The sequence below is a fragment of the Prionailurus bengalensis genome, chromosome D1 (assembly GCF_016509475.1).
Source record: "Prionailurus bengalensis isolate Pbe53 chromosome D1, Fcat_Pben_1.1_paternal_pri, whole genome shotgun sequence".
Classification (NCBI taxonomy): domain Eukaryota; kingdom Metazoa; phylum Chordata; class Mammalia; order Carnivora; family Felidae; genus Prionailurus; species Prionailurus bengalensis.
In genome coordinates this window covers 22,946,893-22,965,164 of record NC_057346.1, presented here as the reverse complement: position 1 = coordinate 22,965,164, position 18,272 = coordinate 22,946,893, and the positions used below count along the sequence as shown (strand labels likewise).

Sequence of the window (18,272 nt, the reverse complement as noted above, 5' to 3'; positions counted from 1 at the left end):
GGATATGTCGTGAGCACACCAGGCATTGTCCTTGCCTTCACTGAGCTTACAGTTTGATGGGGAGACATACCTTTCCCAAAATGATATAAATGAAACATAAAAATGGCCATGCACTCAAAACTGCATGCTTTAAAGGAAAAGTGAAGAATGGCTTTGAAAGGACTGATCTCCCTAAGCAAGTGACATTTTGCTCTAAAGCTCTGAAGAATTTGTAAAACTAGGGAAAAGAGAAGGGGATAGGTTTAAAACTTTCCAGGCGAACGAGAGGTACCATTTATGCAGGGCCATAAAGCAGAATGCTAGGATCCTTACCAAGCTTCAGGAAGATTAACGTGGCAGGAACCTGGCAAGCAAAAGGGTTAGAGGTCAAAGGTAAGTGAAAGCAGGTCATACAGAGCCATGGCGAGTCAGTGAGAGATTTTAAGTAGGACAGCCTTATGCTAGAACAGTCTGGATGGAATTTGGAGAATAAATTGGAGGGGGCAAAAGAGGATACAAGGGACCAGTTAGATGGCTATTGCAGTAGCCCAGATGAGAAGCAGTGCCCTTGGATGGTTGCAGTAGATATGGAGAGAAGTAGATGAGTTTGAGAGATTTAGGAGGTACCAATTAAAAAAAATAGACACCTGGGGCCCCTGGGTGGCTCAGTTGGTTAAGCGTCCAACTTTGGCTCAGGTCATGATCTCGCAGTTCGTGTGTTGCAGCCCCGCGTCGGCCTTTGTGCTGACAGCTCAGAGCCTGGAGCCTGCTTCGGATTCTGTGTCTCCCTCTCTCTCTGCCCCTCCCCTGCTTGTGTGCTCGCTCTCTCTCTCTCTCTCTCTCTCTCTCTCAAAAATAAACCCTAAAAAAAATTTTTTTAAGACACCAGTGATCAGTTGAGGGAAGAGGCAGGCAGGGGGGTATCTAGGTAAGTGATGCAACCTACTAAGTAGGAATCACTGCAGGAGATGAGGAGAAACGGTTTACCCCTTAGCACACCCTTGGGAGTCATCCTTTTAGACTCCTTTTCCAACTCTCCTTTACCCAGGGTGGCTCTCGTATTCCACAGATGCCTAATGGATGAAGTCTTGTGTGGGACCTGTCCCCGGTGGAATCTTACCTGTGCGGTGTCCTGCCGTGCTTTCTTGGGTTTAAACTTAAACATGTTTTGTAGAGTGGGCACTTAAGAAACAAATCAGTGCCAGCCTTAGACCCCTTTTACCATCCGTCTGTTTTGGTCATAACTATCTGGAGAGAAAACATCGCCTTTATTGTCTAAATTGGAGTACTGATGTGAAAATTTGAGAACAGGTAAGAGGGGAATGTGCACTCCAGCAGTCTGTCGAGTTTTATTTGATGTGCTAGTGCTTTTGTGGCATGTTGTAAATGACTGCCTGCTTCATCATGTTCAGCTAATTTGAACCCTTTTCGGGTTTTAAGAGTGATATGTAATAGCTCACGATGGACAGCTAGAAAGAAGCGTATTTAATGCACCTTTGTGGGGAGCCAATCCCCTGCACTGAAGACTTAATTGAGAAATCCTTGTGCATTTCAAGAATGTAACAGATTTTAATCAAATAAATCAAAAGCTTTCTGTCTTTCCCCTTCTCTTCTCAATTTAAAAGGCAGTGGAGCAGTTCTGGATATGTAATCAAATGGGGTTTGTCAGTTGCTTGGCTAGTTTAATGGGAAAGGATTGAGGTTAAATCCTGCCTGTTTATCATCAGTCTTGATAATGTGTAGAAAAAGAGTAGAGAGGACACTGATGGAATTCACAGATGAATGAATTGAGAGGTCCCATCAGGAAAAAACAAGAAATTAAGCGTCCTAGAGAGATTAGAAGTGGGCAGGAAGTAGCCAAGTAAAAACCAGCTTGGAGAAATGGATATAATCCACCTGGGAAGAAAAAGTGCAAGCTATATGTGGCTGATGGTCAAAGGAGAAATCACTTGACTGGGACTGGTGCCTTAGGAAGCACAGATCGTACGAATGATCCCCAAGTTCTTGCATGAGGACAACCTTGAAAGTCTGTGTGTTGCTGAGCTTGGGGACACTTTTTAACCAATTTGGAACCTTTCACTGATAATCAGATAGACGCAGATAAAAATCATGTGTCAAGATGAGTATGCAAACATTGCATTATAGCACTAGCTCTTTCTGGCCTACGATTAGAGCTACCCAGCTGGTTTGTGAAGTATGAAAGTGACTGCTTGTTGAGTGCGTCTAAATTCTTTGCTCCAGCAAGTGAATTTGTTATGACTTCATCTATCTATTGCTGATCATGTAGCTACTTCAGAAATAGCCATAAAAACCAAAGGCAGCAAACACATAAAACCTAAGGTTTGGTTTCTCTTCCATCTGTGGTAATCTGCCCAATTCCCTAAGAAAAAAAATTCAAAACATTCTGTCTAGTTTTTTTTTTCATTACTTAAAATTTTTTGTTATTGAAGTATAGTTGACATATGATACATTAGTTTTACATGTACCAGATAGTGATTCAATAATTAATACATTATGTAATGCTCACAACAGTGTCACCATCTGTCACTGGATGTTATTATATTATTATTATTATTATATTATTGACTGTCACTGGCTGTTATTATATATTATGTTAATATATTATTATTGTATTATTATTGGCTGTACTTTTCATCCCCTTGACCTATTTTATTTATTTATTTACTTACTTATTTATTTATTTATCTTAATTTTATTTTTTAAAATTTACATCCAAAGTAGTTAGCATATAGTGCAACAATGATTTCAGGAGTAGATTCCTTAGTGCCCCTTATCCATTTAGCCCATCCCCCCTCCCACGACCCCTCCCATAACCCTCAGTTTGTTCTCCATATTTATGAGTCTCATCTGTTTTGTCCCCCTCCCTGTTTTTTTATATTATTTTTGTTTCCCTTCCCTTATGAGTCTCGTCTGTTTTGTCTCTTAAAGTCCTCATATGAGAGAAGTCATATGATTTTTGTCTTTCTCTGACTGACTCATTTCACTTAGCACCATACCCTCCAGTTCCATCCACATAGTTGCAAATGGCAAGGTTTCATTCTTTCTGATTCCCGACTAATACTCCATTGTATATATATTCCACATCTTCTTTATCCATCCGTCCATCGATGGACATTTGGGCTCTTTCCATACTTTGGCTATTGTTGATAGTGCTGCTATAAACATGGGGGTGCATATGTCCCTTCAAAGCAGCACACCCGTATCCCGTGGATAAATACCTAGTGGTGTAATTGCTGGGTCGTAGGGTAGTTCTATGTTTAGTTTTTTGAGGAACCTCTATACTGTTTTCCAGAGTGGCTGCACCAGCTTGCATTCCCACATTGTGTCCAATTTTTAAAATTGATCAGTACCATCCTTCTGAGGAAGTTCTATAGTTCCTACTTATAATATAGAGAACAGTGGCCTGTCGTCCGGGAGTCAGGTGGTTAGGATAGTGTTTTTGGTCTTTTATTTGTAAGACAATGTGGGTGTGAGCTTGCCATGTTCAGTAATTTACTCAGTCGTTTATTGTCATCTATTTTGTGACAGTCACAGTAAAGTAATTCCCAAAGGGCAACTCCCACTCTGAGACTGGGGTCGTTGCATCCAACAAAGAATGTACAATGAGAGTGGAGGACAGCTGTGGCCCTGGAGGAATGTCATCAAGCTTCTGTTGCATAGTAACTGATGAGCCTCCAAAAATAAAGGCTGGGTCAGCAATGTGACAGAGACACTGAGGCAAGAGGAAACAGAAGTAAGCTGAGTATTTACTTTAAGTTTATGTATTTATTTTGAGAGGGAGAGAGCCTGTGTGCAGGGGAGGGGCAGACGGAGGGGGAAAGCGAGAATCCCAAGCGGCCTCTGTGCCTCTACCATGGAGTCTGACTCAAGGTGCAGACTCATGAACTGGAGATCATGACCTAAAGCCGGAGTCAAGAGTCAGATGCTTAACCGACGGAGCCAGCCAGGCACCCAGTAAGCTGAGTATTAAAACAAACCACCACCAACATGTGAGTGTTTCAGAAGTTTCAAGAACATACTCGTGAAAATGAGTATCACACATCCAAGAGATCCATGGATAGTCAGTCTTTGCCCTTCAGGGATCATCAAAAGAGGAAACTTAAGGGGTGCCTGGGTGGCTCAGTCAGTTGGGCGGCTGACTGCGGCTCAGGTCATGATCTCGCAGTCTGTGGGTTCGAGCCCCGCGTCAGGCTCTGTGCTAACAGCTCGGAGCCTGGAGCCTGCTTCCAATTCTGTGCCTGCCTCTCTCTCTGCCCCTTCCCTGTTTGGTCTCTGTCTCTGTCTCTCTCTCTCTCAAAAAAAAAAAAAAAAAAAAAAAAAAAAAAACATTAAAAAAAAATTAAAAGAAAAAAAGGAAACAATGCAAAATTTATACACTTACCTGATCAGAGCCATTCTGTACATAATCAGTCACACTTAACAAATATTTAACTGTGTAAACAGAAATGGGCCACTTCTCTAGAAAATATTTCAGAGGTCCTATATAGTTTTTCTGGAATGTCCAAAATATATTTAGTCAAATACTAAACAACATACTCGTCGAAGCACAGTCCTGTGCCCCTGTTCCAATCTTCTGTTTCCTAGTGTGTGCTATCCAGATTGTTGGTTAAAGACTATTTCATGACTTTTATGACACCGTAACTGTCCTTTTTCTATCTTACCAATTTGTCAGGTCTTTCCTGTTAACCGAAAGAGATCTCAGTAAACTAACAGGCCCCAGACCACCTGAATTAATTTTAGCACACATTTTTGTACGTGGCAAGGTGCCCAGGGCTCTATTTACCCAGTGTTTTTACATTTGAAATGAAGCAAAGTAGTTTCATTGAGTCAGAGACAGCTCAGTGAAAACTTTCACTCTACCTTAAGCCAATAATAACTGCAATTGAAGGATTATTTGAGAAGCCTAAGGTAGTGAAACTACAAACTCTTTGTGCCTGTATAAACTGTAAAGTGTGCATTGTAAGAGCAGCTTGATAAATGTCCTATAGTTGTAGACATACTCATTTGACATGTTCTCTCATTCACTGCCTATAGATTTGGGTCTCTGAAGTTTACATGTATACACATCACTATTTTTGTGATTACCCGCTTGCTTTAGCGATTTTAATTCAAGTGGTAATCAGCAAAAGTGTTTCCACATGCTATCTTCTTAATTCTATTCAGAACAGGTATTATAGTCCTTTTTCATTTATTCATTTGTTTTTTATTTATTTAATTTATTTTTATTTTCTGAGAGAGAGAGAGGGTGCAAGTAAGCGAGGAGCAGAGAGGGAATCCCAGGAGGGACAGAGGGAAAAAGGGAGAGAGGGAGGAAGACATAGAATGAGAGAAGCGGGGTTCACCTGAAGTGGGGCTGGTGCTCACCTGACGTGGGACTTGAACTCACAAACCGTGAGATGATGACCTGAGCCAAAGTTAGATGGATTAATGACTGAGCCACCCATTTGCCCCTATGATATTCTTTTTTCATATACTTTGTCATCTATGCTTGTGTCTTAGCACATAACCCCCAAGTTAAAGCCATTTTTATGTTGATACATGTAGATACCTGGAACAGAAAAATGATTTCCATGTAGTTATCCAAATGGTAAATTCCTGGGGCACTTGGGTGGCTCAGTCGGTTAAGCGTCTGACTTAGGCTCGGGTCATGATCTCACAGTTTGTGAGTTCGAGCCCCGCATCAGGCTCTCCTCTGTCAGCACGGAGCCTGGAGCCTGCTTTAGATCTTCTGTCCCCTTCTCTCTCTGCCCCTCCCACACTCACGCTCTGTCAAAAATAAACATTAAAAAAAAGGTTAATTCCTGATGATTAGGGGTTAGGATTTGGTGTACTAGAAAATTTTATCAGTGTGGTTCAGCATGTTGAAAAGTGGGTAATCTAACCAAAGTATGATCAACGTCAACACTGTTCTGTTGAGAGTCACAATTCAGAACAAAGTAAACTGCTGTCCTCTTCTGTTTCACTTATCTGAAAAATAGATACCAAAGAATAGGGAACAGTTAAATTGTACTTCTTTTTTTTCTTGCTAAATATGCGTCACTTCTTATAAAACAGCTGAATATTTCATCTATGTGTTTTCTCCGGCACAGAAAAGCAGGTTATCATCCATCACAGTTGGCCATGGCCCCTCTGTCTTGGCCATCCCCTTAGTCCTGCTCCACCCATGTAGTTCACCTCCACTGCCTCCCAGCAAATCGCCCTTGCACTTCATCGAAAAAGCTCATCCTTTGGGGCACCTGGGTCACTCAGTCGGTTGAGCAGCTGACTCTTGATCTCAGCTCAGGTCTTGATCTCAGGGTCATGAGATCAAGCCTTGTGTGGGGGTCCTCACTGGGCATGGAGCCAAACAAACCAACAAACAAACAAACAAATATGTCATCCTTTGCTTTAAATTGAAGAAGTGAGTAGAAAAAAAGAAACTAAAAGGAAAGCAACAGAAGAATTTAAGGCCTCTGACTATCTGGTGAGTCTTCATTATTTTGTGTTAACATTATTTTATGTTAACATTAATTCCTCTTAGAGCTACCTCAACAAATTATTAATTTATACTATTTTGTTTTTAGGGAGGTGCCCTGGTTTTTCTAATTCTGGCAAGTATTTTTTTTTTTTTTTTTTTTTTTACTACAGTTTAACTTTGCTTTTTTTAAGTGAAAACTTTTCTTTCTGCCCTGATGATACTTTGTGGTCTTTTAGGTTTCTAGGACCTCCGTGTTGCTTCCAGATTCTTGCAGACACATGGGGCCTCAAGCCAGAAGCTTATCAGTTAGTTTGTTTTACAACATCACCATCGGGGGTTGTTTTTAAGGGTCTGCCTATGCTGTGCGTCTCACTGTTTTAAGAGGTTACTCTAACACTGGGACAGTTATCTCCTGTCCTCAAGGAGATTGAAGTTTAAGTCAGATATCTTTGGAACCAGCAGATGAGAGAAAACCCAGACAACAGAGCCAGTATGGAACAAAGACAGACATAACTACTATTGTCCTACAAAAATCCTAAGGCGTAAGTATATCCATTCATTCTCGCTAAAGTGGACATGTCTTATCTTAGTGCTGAGCATGGTCTGTTATGTTTTCCAGTCAGTTTAATCATTGCCCGCCCCCTCTGACGATGAATTTACTTACTTAAGAAAAAGCATATAAAAAATGGCTGATGTTTTAATGTTTATTATTTATTAGTTCAACATTTTTGAGGTCCTACTAATGTGCCACAAACTATGTGCCTGGTGCTAGACATTATGACTTTAATCGGAATCCCGTATACATCAGTACTTTGACCACTTCTTAGGCAATAAAACACTTTAGACCATTTTCACTCATTTCCTTCTTCAGGGTTTTGTGTTATTTTTGTCACGTTTTCATTCTACAGATACATAAAATTCTCTAAGACATTACCGCTACTGTTTTTTGAAGTCAGTATTTATTCAGAATTCCTGACACTACATTTTTTTGTTACTGTTCGTTCTTTCCAGTTTTTCCTTTCTTCTCTGTGCTGGTAGTCATTTCCTTCAACTTGGAAAAACTCCCTTTGGGATTTCTTATAATACAGGTCTGAGGGTGACAAATTGTCCCAGCGTTTTGGTCTGAAAATGTCTTCAGTTCATCTTCCTTTCTGACGGATCCTTTCTACTGTTTATTGAACTCTAGGCTGGCAGTTACTTTCTTTTTGTACTTGCACGATGTTGCATTATGGCTTCTATCGCTTCCGGTGAAGAATCGTCCGTGCAACTGTCATTGTTCCCTTCCAAAGTAATAATGTCTGTTTCTTTTGACTGCTTTTATGATTTTCACATTGTATTTTGCCTTCGGCAGTTTAATTATTCACATTAAACTCTGTGGTTAATTATTCACATTCGAAAGTGTGAATCTGTATTCTGCTTGGGGTTCATAGGACTTCTTGAATCTGCGGCCTGGGCTTTCGTCAGTTTTAGCAAATTCTTAGCCCTCTGTCTCCAGATATGGCTCTGTCTTGTTCTCTTTTCACGATGCTTCGTATGTCTTTAAAACGTCTCTCTATATTTCCCATCCTTTTGTCTCTGCCCTTCAGTCTGAATAGTATGCAGTGCCTGCTTCTAATTATTACTAGACTCTACGTGTCTATTAAAACTCTTCATCTTGTCATCTTTTTTCTTAAATACATGCATCCAAGTCTTTTAAAGTCTTTGTCTCCTAATTCAGTATCTGCATCACTTATTTTTCTCTTGATATGCCTGATAATTTTTAATTGAATTCTGGGCACTGCGTATGAAAACTCACAGAGGCTCTGGAAGAAGTTTTCTTCTTCCAGAAGGGACTGCTTTTGGCAGGCAGTTTGGCAAGGGGCAGATCGCTTTAACCCGATCAGGGACTGAGCTGATTATTTACTGCTGAGTTTCAACGTCTGTAAAAGTGTTGTCTGTTTCTGCTTCACCATTATTTTTACAGCATAAGCCTTCAAGGGTCCTAATTAAAAAGTCTTTTCTCTTTGGGAGGCTCTGAACTCCAATTTCTGTTTTCTCAGCCCCATGAAAGTGCCAGGAGTCCTGCTTAGCTTCTTAGCTTTGTAGCCAGCACTTTCTGCTTCATGCCTCAGCCTTTTCTTTTTGCACTGAATTGGGGAAATGCCTCAAGAGGAAAAGGGGATGCTGAAACTCGGGTTCACATTTACCTTCTCTCTGAAATCTCAGCCACTCAGGTGCTTGCTTGGGTAGTAGCCCTCTGCTGACTTCAACAGATTTAAAATACAAATTTCTTGGGGCGCCTGGGTGGCTCAGTCAGTTAAGCATCCGACTTCCACTCAGGTCATGATCTCGCTGTCCATGAGTTTGAGCCCCACATTGGGCTCTGTGCTGACAGCTCAGAGCCTGGAGCCTGCTTCAGATTCAGATCTACCTTATTTATTTCTCCCTCTCTCTCTGTCTCTCTCTCTCTCTTTCTCTCAAAAATAAATAAACATTAAAAAAGTTTTAAAATAAAAATTTCTCCATCCTTTGTAGTTGTCCTTGGCAGGAGAATTGTTCTGATACAAACTAATCAGTCATAGCCAGAAACCAGCAGTTTAATTTTTTAAAAGTTATTTCCAACAAATCATGGAAACCATGTAGATTCCCCCAACTAGAGTTATTTCCAATTTGGGGAAACCAGAATCCTTCTTACTTTTTTTTTTTTTTTAATTTTTTTTTTTTAACGTTTATTTATTTTTGAGACAGAGAGAAACACAGCATGAACGGGGGAGGGGCAGAGAGAGAGGGAGACACAGAATCGGAAGCAGGCTCCAGGCTCTGAGCCATCAGCCCAGAGCCCGATGCGGGGCTTGAACTTGCGAACCGCGAGATCGTGACCTGAGCTGAAGTCGGACACCCAACCGACTGAGGCACCCAGGCGCCCCTCCTTCTTACTCTCTAATTCTGTAATTGTGACCTAATGTAATTTCTTCGATTATAAAACAATTGGGTCTGAACCAGTAGGAAAGAATAGACACTAGTCTCTGGCTGGTCACATGGGAAGTGCCCTGTTCTCATCAAGCACACATCTATTACCGTCTCACAGACAGTGTCTTTTATATCTTCTTGTGTAACTTACTGCATCATGCTGGAACCATTTGTTTACTTGTCCATCTCTGCTTGACTGGAAGCTGGAAATGTGCCTTATTTACCTTTATATTTTCAGTCTCTTACCACAGTGTCTGACATTTAGAAGGGGTTCAGCAAATGCTTTTAGAATAAAGGGTTCTTCTAGGTAAGGTTATTTATATAAATGGAGAATACCCGTTAAATTTTCATTAGTAGCGTTTGAATTCAGAAAGGCTATTTTTGTCTGTGTTTTGGTTTTGCCTCTGACCATGCCCCACATTTTGGGTGAATACCCTACTTAACAGTCTGTATTTGATTCGACGAATTGAATATGTTCAGAGGGATTCTCAGGTTCCCTGGGTATTGGGACAGAGGAAGAGACCTGACAAAATCCAAGAAGGAAAGAGGGCGATGACATGGACCTTATTAAATGGCTGTCAGGAGATTAGTGCTCACTTTTGCCAGCATCCCAGAAAAGTTTTTAAAATTCAGAGTTGAATAAAATGTAGAACGGGACAAATAAGGAATGCCATACTCTCCTGGAGTCATGATCTGTCTAGTCCAGTGCTCTGATTCTGCCTCCAGCAAACTTCCTTCTTACTAGTGCTTCCTTCATTTTTTATTGGCTTAAGACATGCATGGGAACACTTAGGTTTTATTTGAATCAGGTATGTATTTCTTGCTAGATATTATTAAAACGTAAAATAGAGTCCTAGTAGATAATCCTGTACTCAGACTGTTCTGTACAAATGAATACCTCACATACTTGGCTTTCCATTCCAGGTGACTAGTATCCAGACTCCACTAAATTTATAGTAAGTATACTTCTCTATTTGAAATTAATGTTGGACTTACTTAAATGAAGGATCTGGTTAACTGACAGATATCTTCCTGTCTTGCAGGTTCAGATCTTTCTTCCTGCTTAGCATTTAGTATTTCCAATAACCTGAACCAACAGAGATGCTCGTAACAGTTGCATGGACTTCTTTTACTCATTTGCATATGCCCCATCCCATGGTAAAAAAGTGGAAATCCAAAAGATTCTTATTTTTATTCCCCAACATCGCCTAGCTCCATCACACTGCTGGTCAGTTCTGTGTGTTTCCTACCTAACATGCCCAAATCAAAGCCAAATGAAATGTCTTCCTAAGACTTTTCTTACGATTATTGAAATAAAAAATATATTTCTGTTATTCCAGTTTCTGTTTATGATGGAATAGCTTGATCATCTATAGGTAATAATAGTGATGAAATCTGGACAGTTTGAAATTATTGGAGAATAGCCTGAAGCAGGCAGGAACTGAATAAATCTAAACTTGAAAGACAGTGGCTGACATTTATTTGTGAATTTTTGCCAGAGGGCATTCTCCAGTCTTGGGTCAGGGACCCAAACAGAGGTGTCAGAGGATAGAGTTCAAGACCAATAGAAAACCTGCAAAAAAAAAAAAAAAAAAAAAAAAAAGGAAAATGTGATACTTAAAGGAAAAAAGTCAACAGAAACAGACCCTGAGGTGACACAGATGTCACAATGAGCAGACAGTGACTTTTGAGGCAGCTGTTATAAATATGTTCAAGCACCTAAAGGAGGATAAAAACATTGAATTCACACTTGAGGAATTGCAGCAGAGAAATAGAAACTATAGAAAAGACCACAAGGAAATTCCAAAGCTGAAAAGTACAATTAACAGGAATGGAAAATTTACTGAATGGTGTTAACAGCGGACTGGAAACGACAGAAGACAGAATCCGTGAACTAGAAGATCAATAGAAATGATCTAATCTGAAGAACTGAAAGAAAAAAAGACAATGCGTATCTTAGGTGAGGGCAGGAATAAAAGTAAGTCAGGATTGAAGTGAATGCTCCGTGCCAATAAATTCTAGCAATCAGTTCTTCAAAGAAAAAAATTTAAAAATATACAAAACATGGATTTCGAACATCTGATCCTTGTAGTGCCCCTGCCCTGCAAGGGGGAAGAGGGAACATATTACCTGACTTCAAAGCCGTGTGTTTTTTGTTGGCTTTCATAAGATTCGTCCTCTCACGTGGCCATAGGTTTCTTAGCTTTCTGTTCTCTTCTTCCTCTCTGTTCTCTTCCATTCCTTCCAGTGGCTAATGACCTTTTTCTTCTGTGTGCTGTATTCAGGAACCAGTTAATTATGAAATGGAAGACAACTTCTGACAGAGGACCAAGGCAAAGGAAGCCTGTGAGATTGGTCATCCTATATGGCTTTATTCTTAAGTGGTGCAGTCTCCTGCTGTATTCCACTTTAACTGCAATTTCTGAGTTCTTGATCTTGCAAATCAGAGTGAATCACTGCATTATTTTTAAGCACTGATCTTTCTTAATGAGAGTCTGTGATTACAAAACACCAAATGGTATTTCAAAGTAAGTGTATTTTAACGATTGATCCCTGAAGGCACAATTCTGTTTCTTTTGGTTGTATTTTGTAGGTGTTTCACCAAAACCAGCAGCACTTTCAGCAGCAGCCCCCTTCCTGTGGTCCCAGTGGTAGCACCTTATCCTCACGATGGCTTGGAAATGAAGCCCCTCAGTCACATGAAGGTGCCCGTATGTCTGGCTTCCACAGCCCCCGACTGTAGCCAGTCACCTGAGGAGAGCTTCAAAGATGACATGGCACCAAGACCTGAGCATACTTGCTGTCAGGACAATAGAAATGACATCGACATTGAGTGCACAGAAGATACAGCAGAGTTCAGCAGAGGTACCGGGAGCCATTAGCAATCTCAAGTTTCATGTGCAAATACTGCTCACATAATCTAAAACAATTTTCCCCTCATACGGTTGTTTTTAGAATGCACAGAATAAGCTGTTCCCAGATCTGTCTTCTATAGTTTACAAAAATACAAGAGTTCACGTAAGTCATTTGCAAGAAGAATGGAAATGGGGGGAAAGGGATCGTTTCTGCGTCTTTCCATGTTTGTGAAAATTGGAGTGCTCCATCCCACTCGTGTGTGTTGGGGGGAAAATCCCATCATAATTTCAGAGTACATAACGGGCTCACTCCTTTTCTCACACGTGTAAAATATAGTTACAGCAATTTCTCTGTCTAGTTAGACAACATATTATCTGGTAGCAGAATTGTGTATGTTAATTTAATGCATTTCCCCATACATTTCCCAGGGTATAGTCAGAAACCATTCTATCCCTACTAGAAAAATAAAAGGTTCTTAGTAATGCCATCGATCCAGTCATATTTGATAGTTTAGGGACAGAATCACTGTGTGTAAAGATGCTTTTAATAATTTCAAACCATCTGTGATACAAACATAAAAATGATAAACATGTGAAAAATGTTTCCCAAGTTCCATTAAACTACGTGCTTTAAGAAAAAAGAAAGAAAAAAGAAATCTTAAGTTTCAAGCTAGTCTTCAGTTACTTAAGACCTATATGAAGGAAGTTGCTTTTTTCTGTGATCAACTCACATATTTCTTAAATAGTAGGTGGGGTTAGTGGGTACTTCAAAAAAGTTGACAATACAGGGAATTCTGTGAAATTCTGTTATCCACATCCTTCAGCTCAGGCTGTTAATCCCATTACATTTTGGAGAATAAATCCAAATAGGCTTTGATTCAGTTTGTACCTGAACAGTAGACTTGTGGGGCAATGCATTTTGTGATCATGGGCCTCTTTTACATTTGCATTAATTCTGGAGTTGTAGCCTTTCTTTTCTTTCTTTCTTTCTCTCTTTCTTTCTTTCTTTCTTTCTTTCTTTCCTTCTTTCTCTTTCTTTCTTTCTTTCTTTCTTTCTTTCTTTCTTTCTTTCTAAATGTTTATATATTTTATTTAGTTTTGAGGTGGAGGGGATTAAGAGAGAGAGAGAGAGAGAGAAAATATCTCAAGCAGGCTCCTCGCTATCAGTGTGGGGCCCTATGTGGGGCTCAAACCCACAAACTGTAGATCATGATCTGAGCTGAAATCAAGAGTCAGACGCTTAACTGATGGAGCCACCAGGCACCCCTGTAGCCTTTCTTTATTATTTTTTTTTGTAGCCTTTGTTTAAAAACATTTTTTTGAATGTTTGTTTATTTTTTGAGAGAGACCCCATGCAAGCAGGGGAGGGGCAGAGAGAGAGGGAGACACAGAATCTGAAGCAGGCTCTAGGCTCTGAGCTGTCAGCACAGAGCCCAACGTGGAGCTCGAACTCAGGAACCATGAGATCTCAGGTCACACCTGAGCCGAAATCGGATGCTTAACCTACTGAGCCACCCAGGCGCCCCTGTAGCCTTTCTTTAAAGTGGTTATTTGCAGGGTTTTAAGGGGGTTTTGCTTTTAGCCCTCAGATGAATTGTACAGCTGTCCATGAGAGCTCAGCTTTATTTTAGATCTTTGAAACCTACTTCCTCTCTCAAAGTCAAACTCAACACAACTGGCTCTACTCTTGCTCATGATTCTTCCTTTATTGATCAAAGTAATATTTTTAGACTGTGTTGTGAAAGGCAGCTTTATGATTTCCGAATGCTCCCAAACCTTTGTGTTTTTCAGGAGACAGCTGTGTCCATTCAGAAACAGAGAACAAAATTTTAAGTCGGAATCCTCTTATTTTGCCACATGGGTCAAAGGACTGTACCGAAAAGACAGCGTGGTCTCCTCCCGGCATTCCTCTAGACAGCCCTTCAGGGGTCCTTCAGCAACCCCAAGAAACCTGAGGATGTGCGTACGACTGGTCACGCTCCCACTTCAAGCCAGTACCTGCACAAAACAGGCCTGGGGATGGACTGTGTGAAGGACATTCATTCAAATCAGAGAAAATCGTTATTTATTTTTTGTAGTAGTAATGTCATATGAATGTATCTTAAATTGTGTGCCCTTTTTTATTATTTATGCCTTAACAATTCCTATTCCTCCCTCCCCCTCAGTAGGAAACCTAGTTTTGCGTAGTTTTCAATCATCTGAGAGCAGTGGTATCATTCCATGTTTCCGAGAACCTCAGTGACCAGAAGAGCTCCTCCTGCAAGGATCCAGCCTCTTGGCCGATACCGCTTGAGAGGGAACTGATCTGGCTGTTCGAAGTTTTCAGATGGAAAGCTGGCTTTTGATACTATGTTTATTATTATTGAGAACATTTGAAATCACCCTCAGCTGTCACCTAGTGTTTACAATAGCAGGTCTCTTTTGTATTTTAGGAGTGCCTTCCACAGAAGTGATAGGGGACCTGCTGACTGTCTGCACATGGGCACAAATTATGTTCCGTTTTCTAGACACTAGTCACAAAGTGTCACGAACATGGTTTGAGGTTAAGGTCTGTGGGGTTACTGCATTTTGCAGAGAGGGAACCAGGGCCAGAGAGAAAAATGAATGTCCTCAGGTCCCACTACCTTAAAATTGGATCGGTTTATAAAATCATCACTGTGGGGCTCTTTTTGACTGTTCTGAGAGTAGGAACAACATAAGTTTAAAGTGGCGACTTGAAAAGAAAGACCCACATTGTGCTCCCGGTGTCATGACACCCGAAAATTATTATTTTCCAGCTTCCAACATGGGCAATGCTTGGAAGACGTGAATGTCAGAAAAGATTTAATTTGGAGGGAAAGGGGTATGGTCTGAAATTTCCTGACTTTTTTCAGAATGTCGTCATTGTAAACAGGCACCTGAAGCTTCGGTTAGCAGAGCTCATAAATCACAGTTACTGCTCCCTCTGAGTGACGAGGACATTTGCAGCTGCCTTTGGAAGGCTTTTCTTCTCTACATCTAAAAAAAAAAAAGAAACAAAAGCTCACAAAAAAACACTACTACTATTTAATAGCTATTTTAATAGCTTTTGAGTCAAGGTTTAATGGATCACTGCTTATTTTTGGATTGTGCATCCCTTGGGGGGAAAAAAAAACAAAATGATTCTCTTTATGTAGAGTCAAACAGTTTCAGCATAAATGAAAAAAGCTTCTTTCCCAAAAATTGCAGTGAAATAGACTAGAATACTATGTTAATCAACTGTTTATGTAAATGCATCAATATTCCCTTACATATGTCTATATATTTTATAAATAGAGCTGTTAGCGAAATACGCTGTTTGAGCTGGGTCACTATGCGAGAATGTCTTCAAGTGGAATGTAGTGAATATAATTTCAGGGTCCGGTATTAGGAGTGCTGTAGAATCAAATTCTGCATTCCAGATGTCCATACCTATAGTATGCTGGATTTATGCTTCATGTGGCGTAGATACAATTGGCTCTGGAGGGGGATATCTGCATCCCTTCTGTGATTAGCAAAGGACGGAGTCCTAGTGCACAGAATATGAAAACATGCCCTGTGTTTGCCAGCCAACTCACAGCCATGCGGTCACAAAGGGAGTTTGAGAAAACTGGGAGTAAATGTTCGTAGGCAGTCATTTTGATTCAGGAAACAGAGGTATATTAGCATGAGCCTTAGGTCATAAACTGCTTTTAAAGATTGAGTTTGAATATGGGATTTGTCCACCCGGTAGAGGAGACAACTTCTACCTTTAGGGCAAACTCATTGTGGACTGCTTTATTTATATTATTAGTAACGCTGTTTTAAGTGTTATCCCTTTTATTGTATTTTATTTATAAAAAAATGCCTTTATATATTGAGACATAAATATAAATATAAATATATAAATATATATATATATATACAGTTGCCGTACTGTTCAGGAGTTCTGCATTCTCCCTGACCTTGAGTTATTCTGAACTTGTATGACCTGCACAGTCAACCAGCAACCGTCCTGCCTGCTGTCGGCTTCCCCGGGAAGTCCGAGGACATAGCACAGGGTGGGAGATGGCCCTAGCATTTGTGGAGTAGCTGCGGTGGACCAGGCACCGTGCTCAGTGCTGGCCTCTGCTATCTCGTTAACCCTCACAGCAAATCTGCAGCATAGCCAGTCACCCACCACAGAGCCTGAACTTTAGCCCAATTTATCTGGAGCCGTAATCTGGGCTCCTTCCATTTTTTTCCATACTGCTTTCCAAAAGCATGTGGTTCCCTCTTTCGATGGAACCGGTCCAGTTCCGTATGCTCTCCTCCCCTGCCGCATGGTGCCTCCGATGCCCTGACCCCACAGCCTGAGAAGCTGTGCTCGGTCCTGCAGGGGCAGAGCTGCGTGCTCTGGGTCTTTCCAGAGTCCCTGTTTCTCCCCAGGACACCCCTCACCTCTTCCTACAACCCCCCCCCCCCCCACCCCGCCAGGGAATGTGATCTTCCCTCGGCTTAGTGAGCATCTCACTGGTCAGGCCTCTTCATGTGCCTTCTCGTCTTAGAATTCTCTGTGGTTCTTTGCTTTAGCATCAAACTTCCCCCGCTCCTGTCGTATCGGTTCACTATCTCCTTTTTTTCCATCACGTACCGATAGTCTGGTGATGGGTGCCGTACAGGATGTAAGCGAAATTGCAGTGTTTTCAGCCTTTTGAAGTGGTCTTTTAGGAAGGCATTTCTGGGTTGTGTTTATGTTGAGTGAGTCTGTGAACACCAATACGTCTGTATCAGGCCGACCGTGTCGCAGCGATCTTTCCAGATACAGTACTGCAAAGAGCTTAATTTCAGAATTGAATTCCACCTGTGTTGCCCTTTTACAGCAATGACTTTGAGATGCATGTCTTTGTATCATATTGAAGAGTGTGTTTTTATTTTCCTTCAAGTTGTAATATTCTGTTTGGAACTGTACATATTTTAAGTGATGTAGCTTTGACAGGCTTTATCTGGTTGATACGACTTCATATTAAAAAGGGAACGCTGCTTTCCTGTAGAGTAGCACGTGAAAATGGGGATCCTGAGATACTCCCTGTTTGTATAAAGCTGCTTATAGCTTGTGATGGGGGTGGGTGGGTGTATGTCTTACTCTGAAATTCTCTGGAACCTCCATCCCTGTCCTCCCCTGAAAATCCCTGTGCGCGCCCCAGAGCCAAGCGAGTTAATCCCTCCTGTTCTGACCGAAGAGATCCAGGCCCTGAAGGAACAGGATCTAGGACAACAAGAGTTTTATGGGGAGGCTGGGAAAATGCCTGAGCCAAAGAGCTGTGTGGAAGGAGGCAGACCGCCTGCGGGGGTTGGGGGGGGAAACTCAGTATCTCTTTGGAAGGAAGACAGGAGGGAGGGAGAGGAACGCGGGGAGGAGAGTGGTCTGTGTTTACCATTAACTTGGAGCTACATCGGTGTGAACTCCTGGGTAGACAGCTCGCCTCCTCAAGGCGCAGCCCTAACAAGTCAAAGTGTCTGGGCTGTGGTGACCAGAGAGCCAGAGGGTCTTTGGCATGGGGTGGGGCCTTGTTCTGGTTTATTCCCCGTGTTGAAATAAGCCTTCTTTAAACCTTAGCTCCAGTCCTGAGAGCCTTGAGAGAACTTGAAATCCCTTTTCTAATAAAGTCTAAGTCTGTGAGAACCTGAGAAGCAACTTAAGTTTCTGTCCGTCTCCTGTCTCCTTCCAGGCGCCACTTTCCTTATTCCTGGCAAGATCATCCCTTGGCTCTCTTGCTGTTTCTTCTCATCCGAGTCCCCTGCGGAGGCAGCTCTGACTCCTGACTCTTGTAGCCCAGTTGAACAAGCATTCGTTTGTGTTTCCCCCAGATTTCAGACACACGCACACGCACGCTGGAGCCAGTGAGTCATGCTGGCAGCTGACAGGGTACGATTCTGGAAGGTCCCCTGTCAGCCAGCATCCCCCGGGCCTGGTGGCAAGAAGCCGCATCTGGAATACCTCTGCTCTGTCGTGTCAGCACAGACTCCCGGAGTCTAGCGACTGTGTGTCCCTG

At 41.5% G+C, this 18,272-nt stretch overlaps 1 protein-coding gene across 4 annotated transcripts in view; it reads left to right on the top strand.

Annotated features, from left to right (window-relative positions):
- The window catches only part of CDON (cell adhesion associated, oncogene regulated), a 104,466-nt gene extending 86,552 nt beyond the window's left edge, over nt 1-17,914 (top strand). For all 4 annotated transcript variants that reach the window (XM_043579757.1, XM_043579756.1, XM_043579759.1 and 1 more), the window contains exons 19-20: nt 12,000-12,271; nt 14,053-17,914. In XM_043579757.1, the coding sequence (XP_043435692.1) occupies nt 12,000-12,271; nt 14,053-14,216 (436 nt within the window). In that variant the 3' untranslated portion in view covers nt 14,217-17,914. The remainder of the gene's footprint in view (nt 1-11,999; nt 12,272-14,052) is intronic.
- The last annotated feature ends 358 nt before the right edge of the window (nt 17,915-18,272 follow it).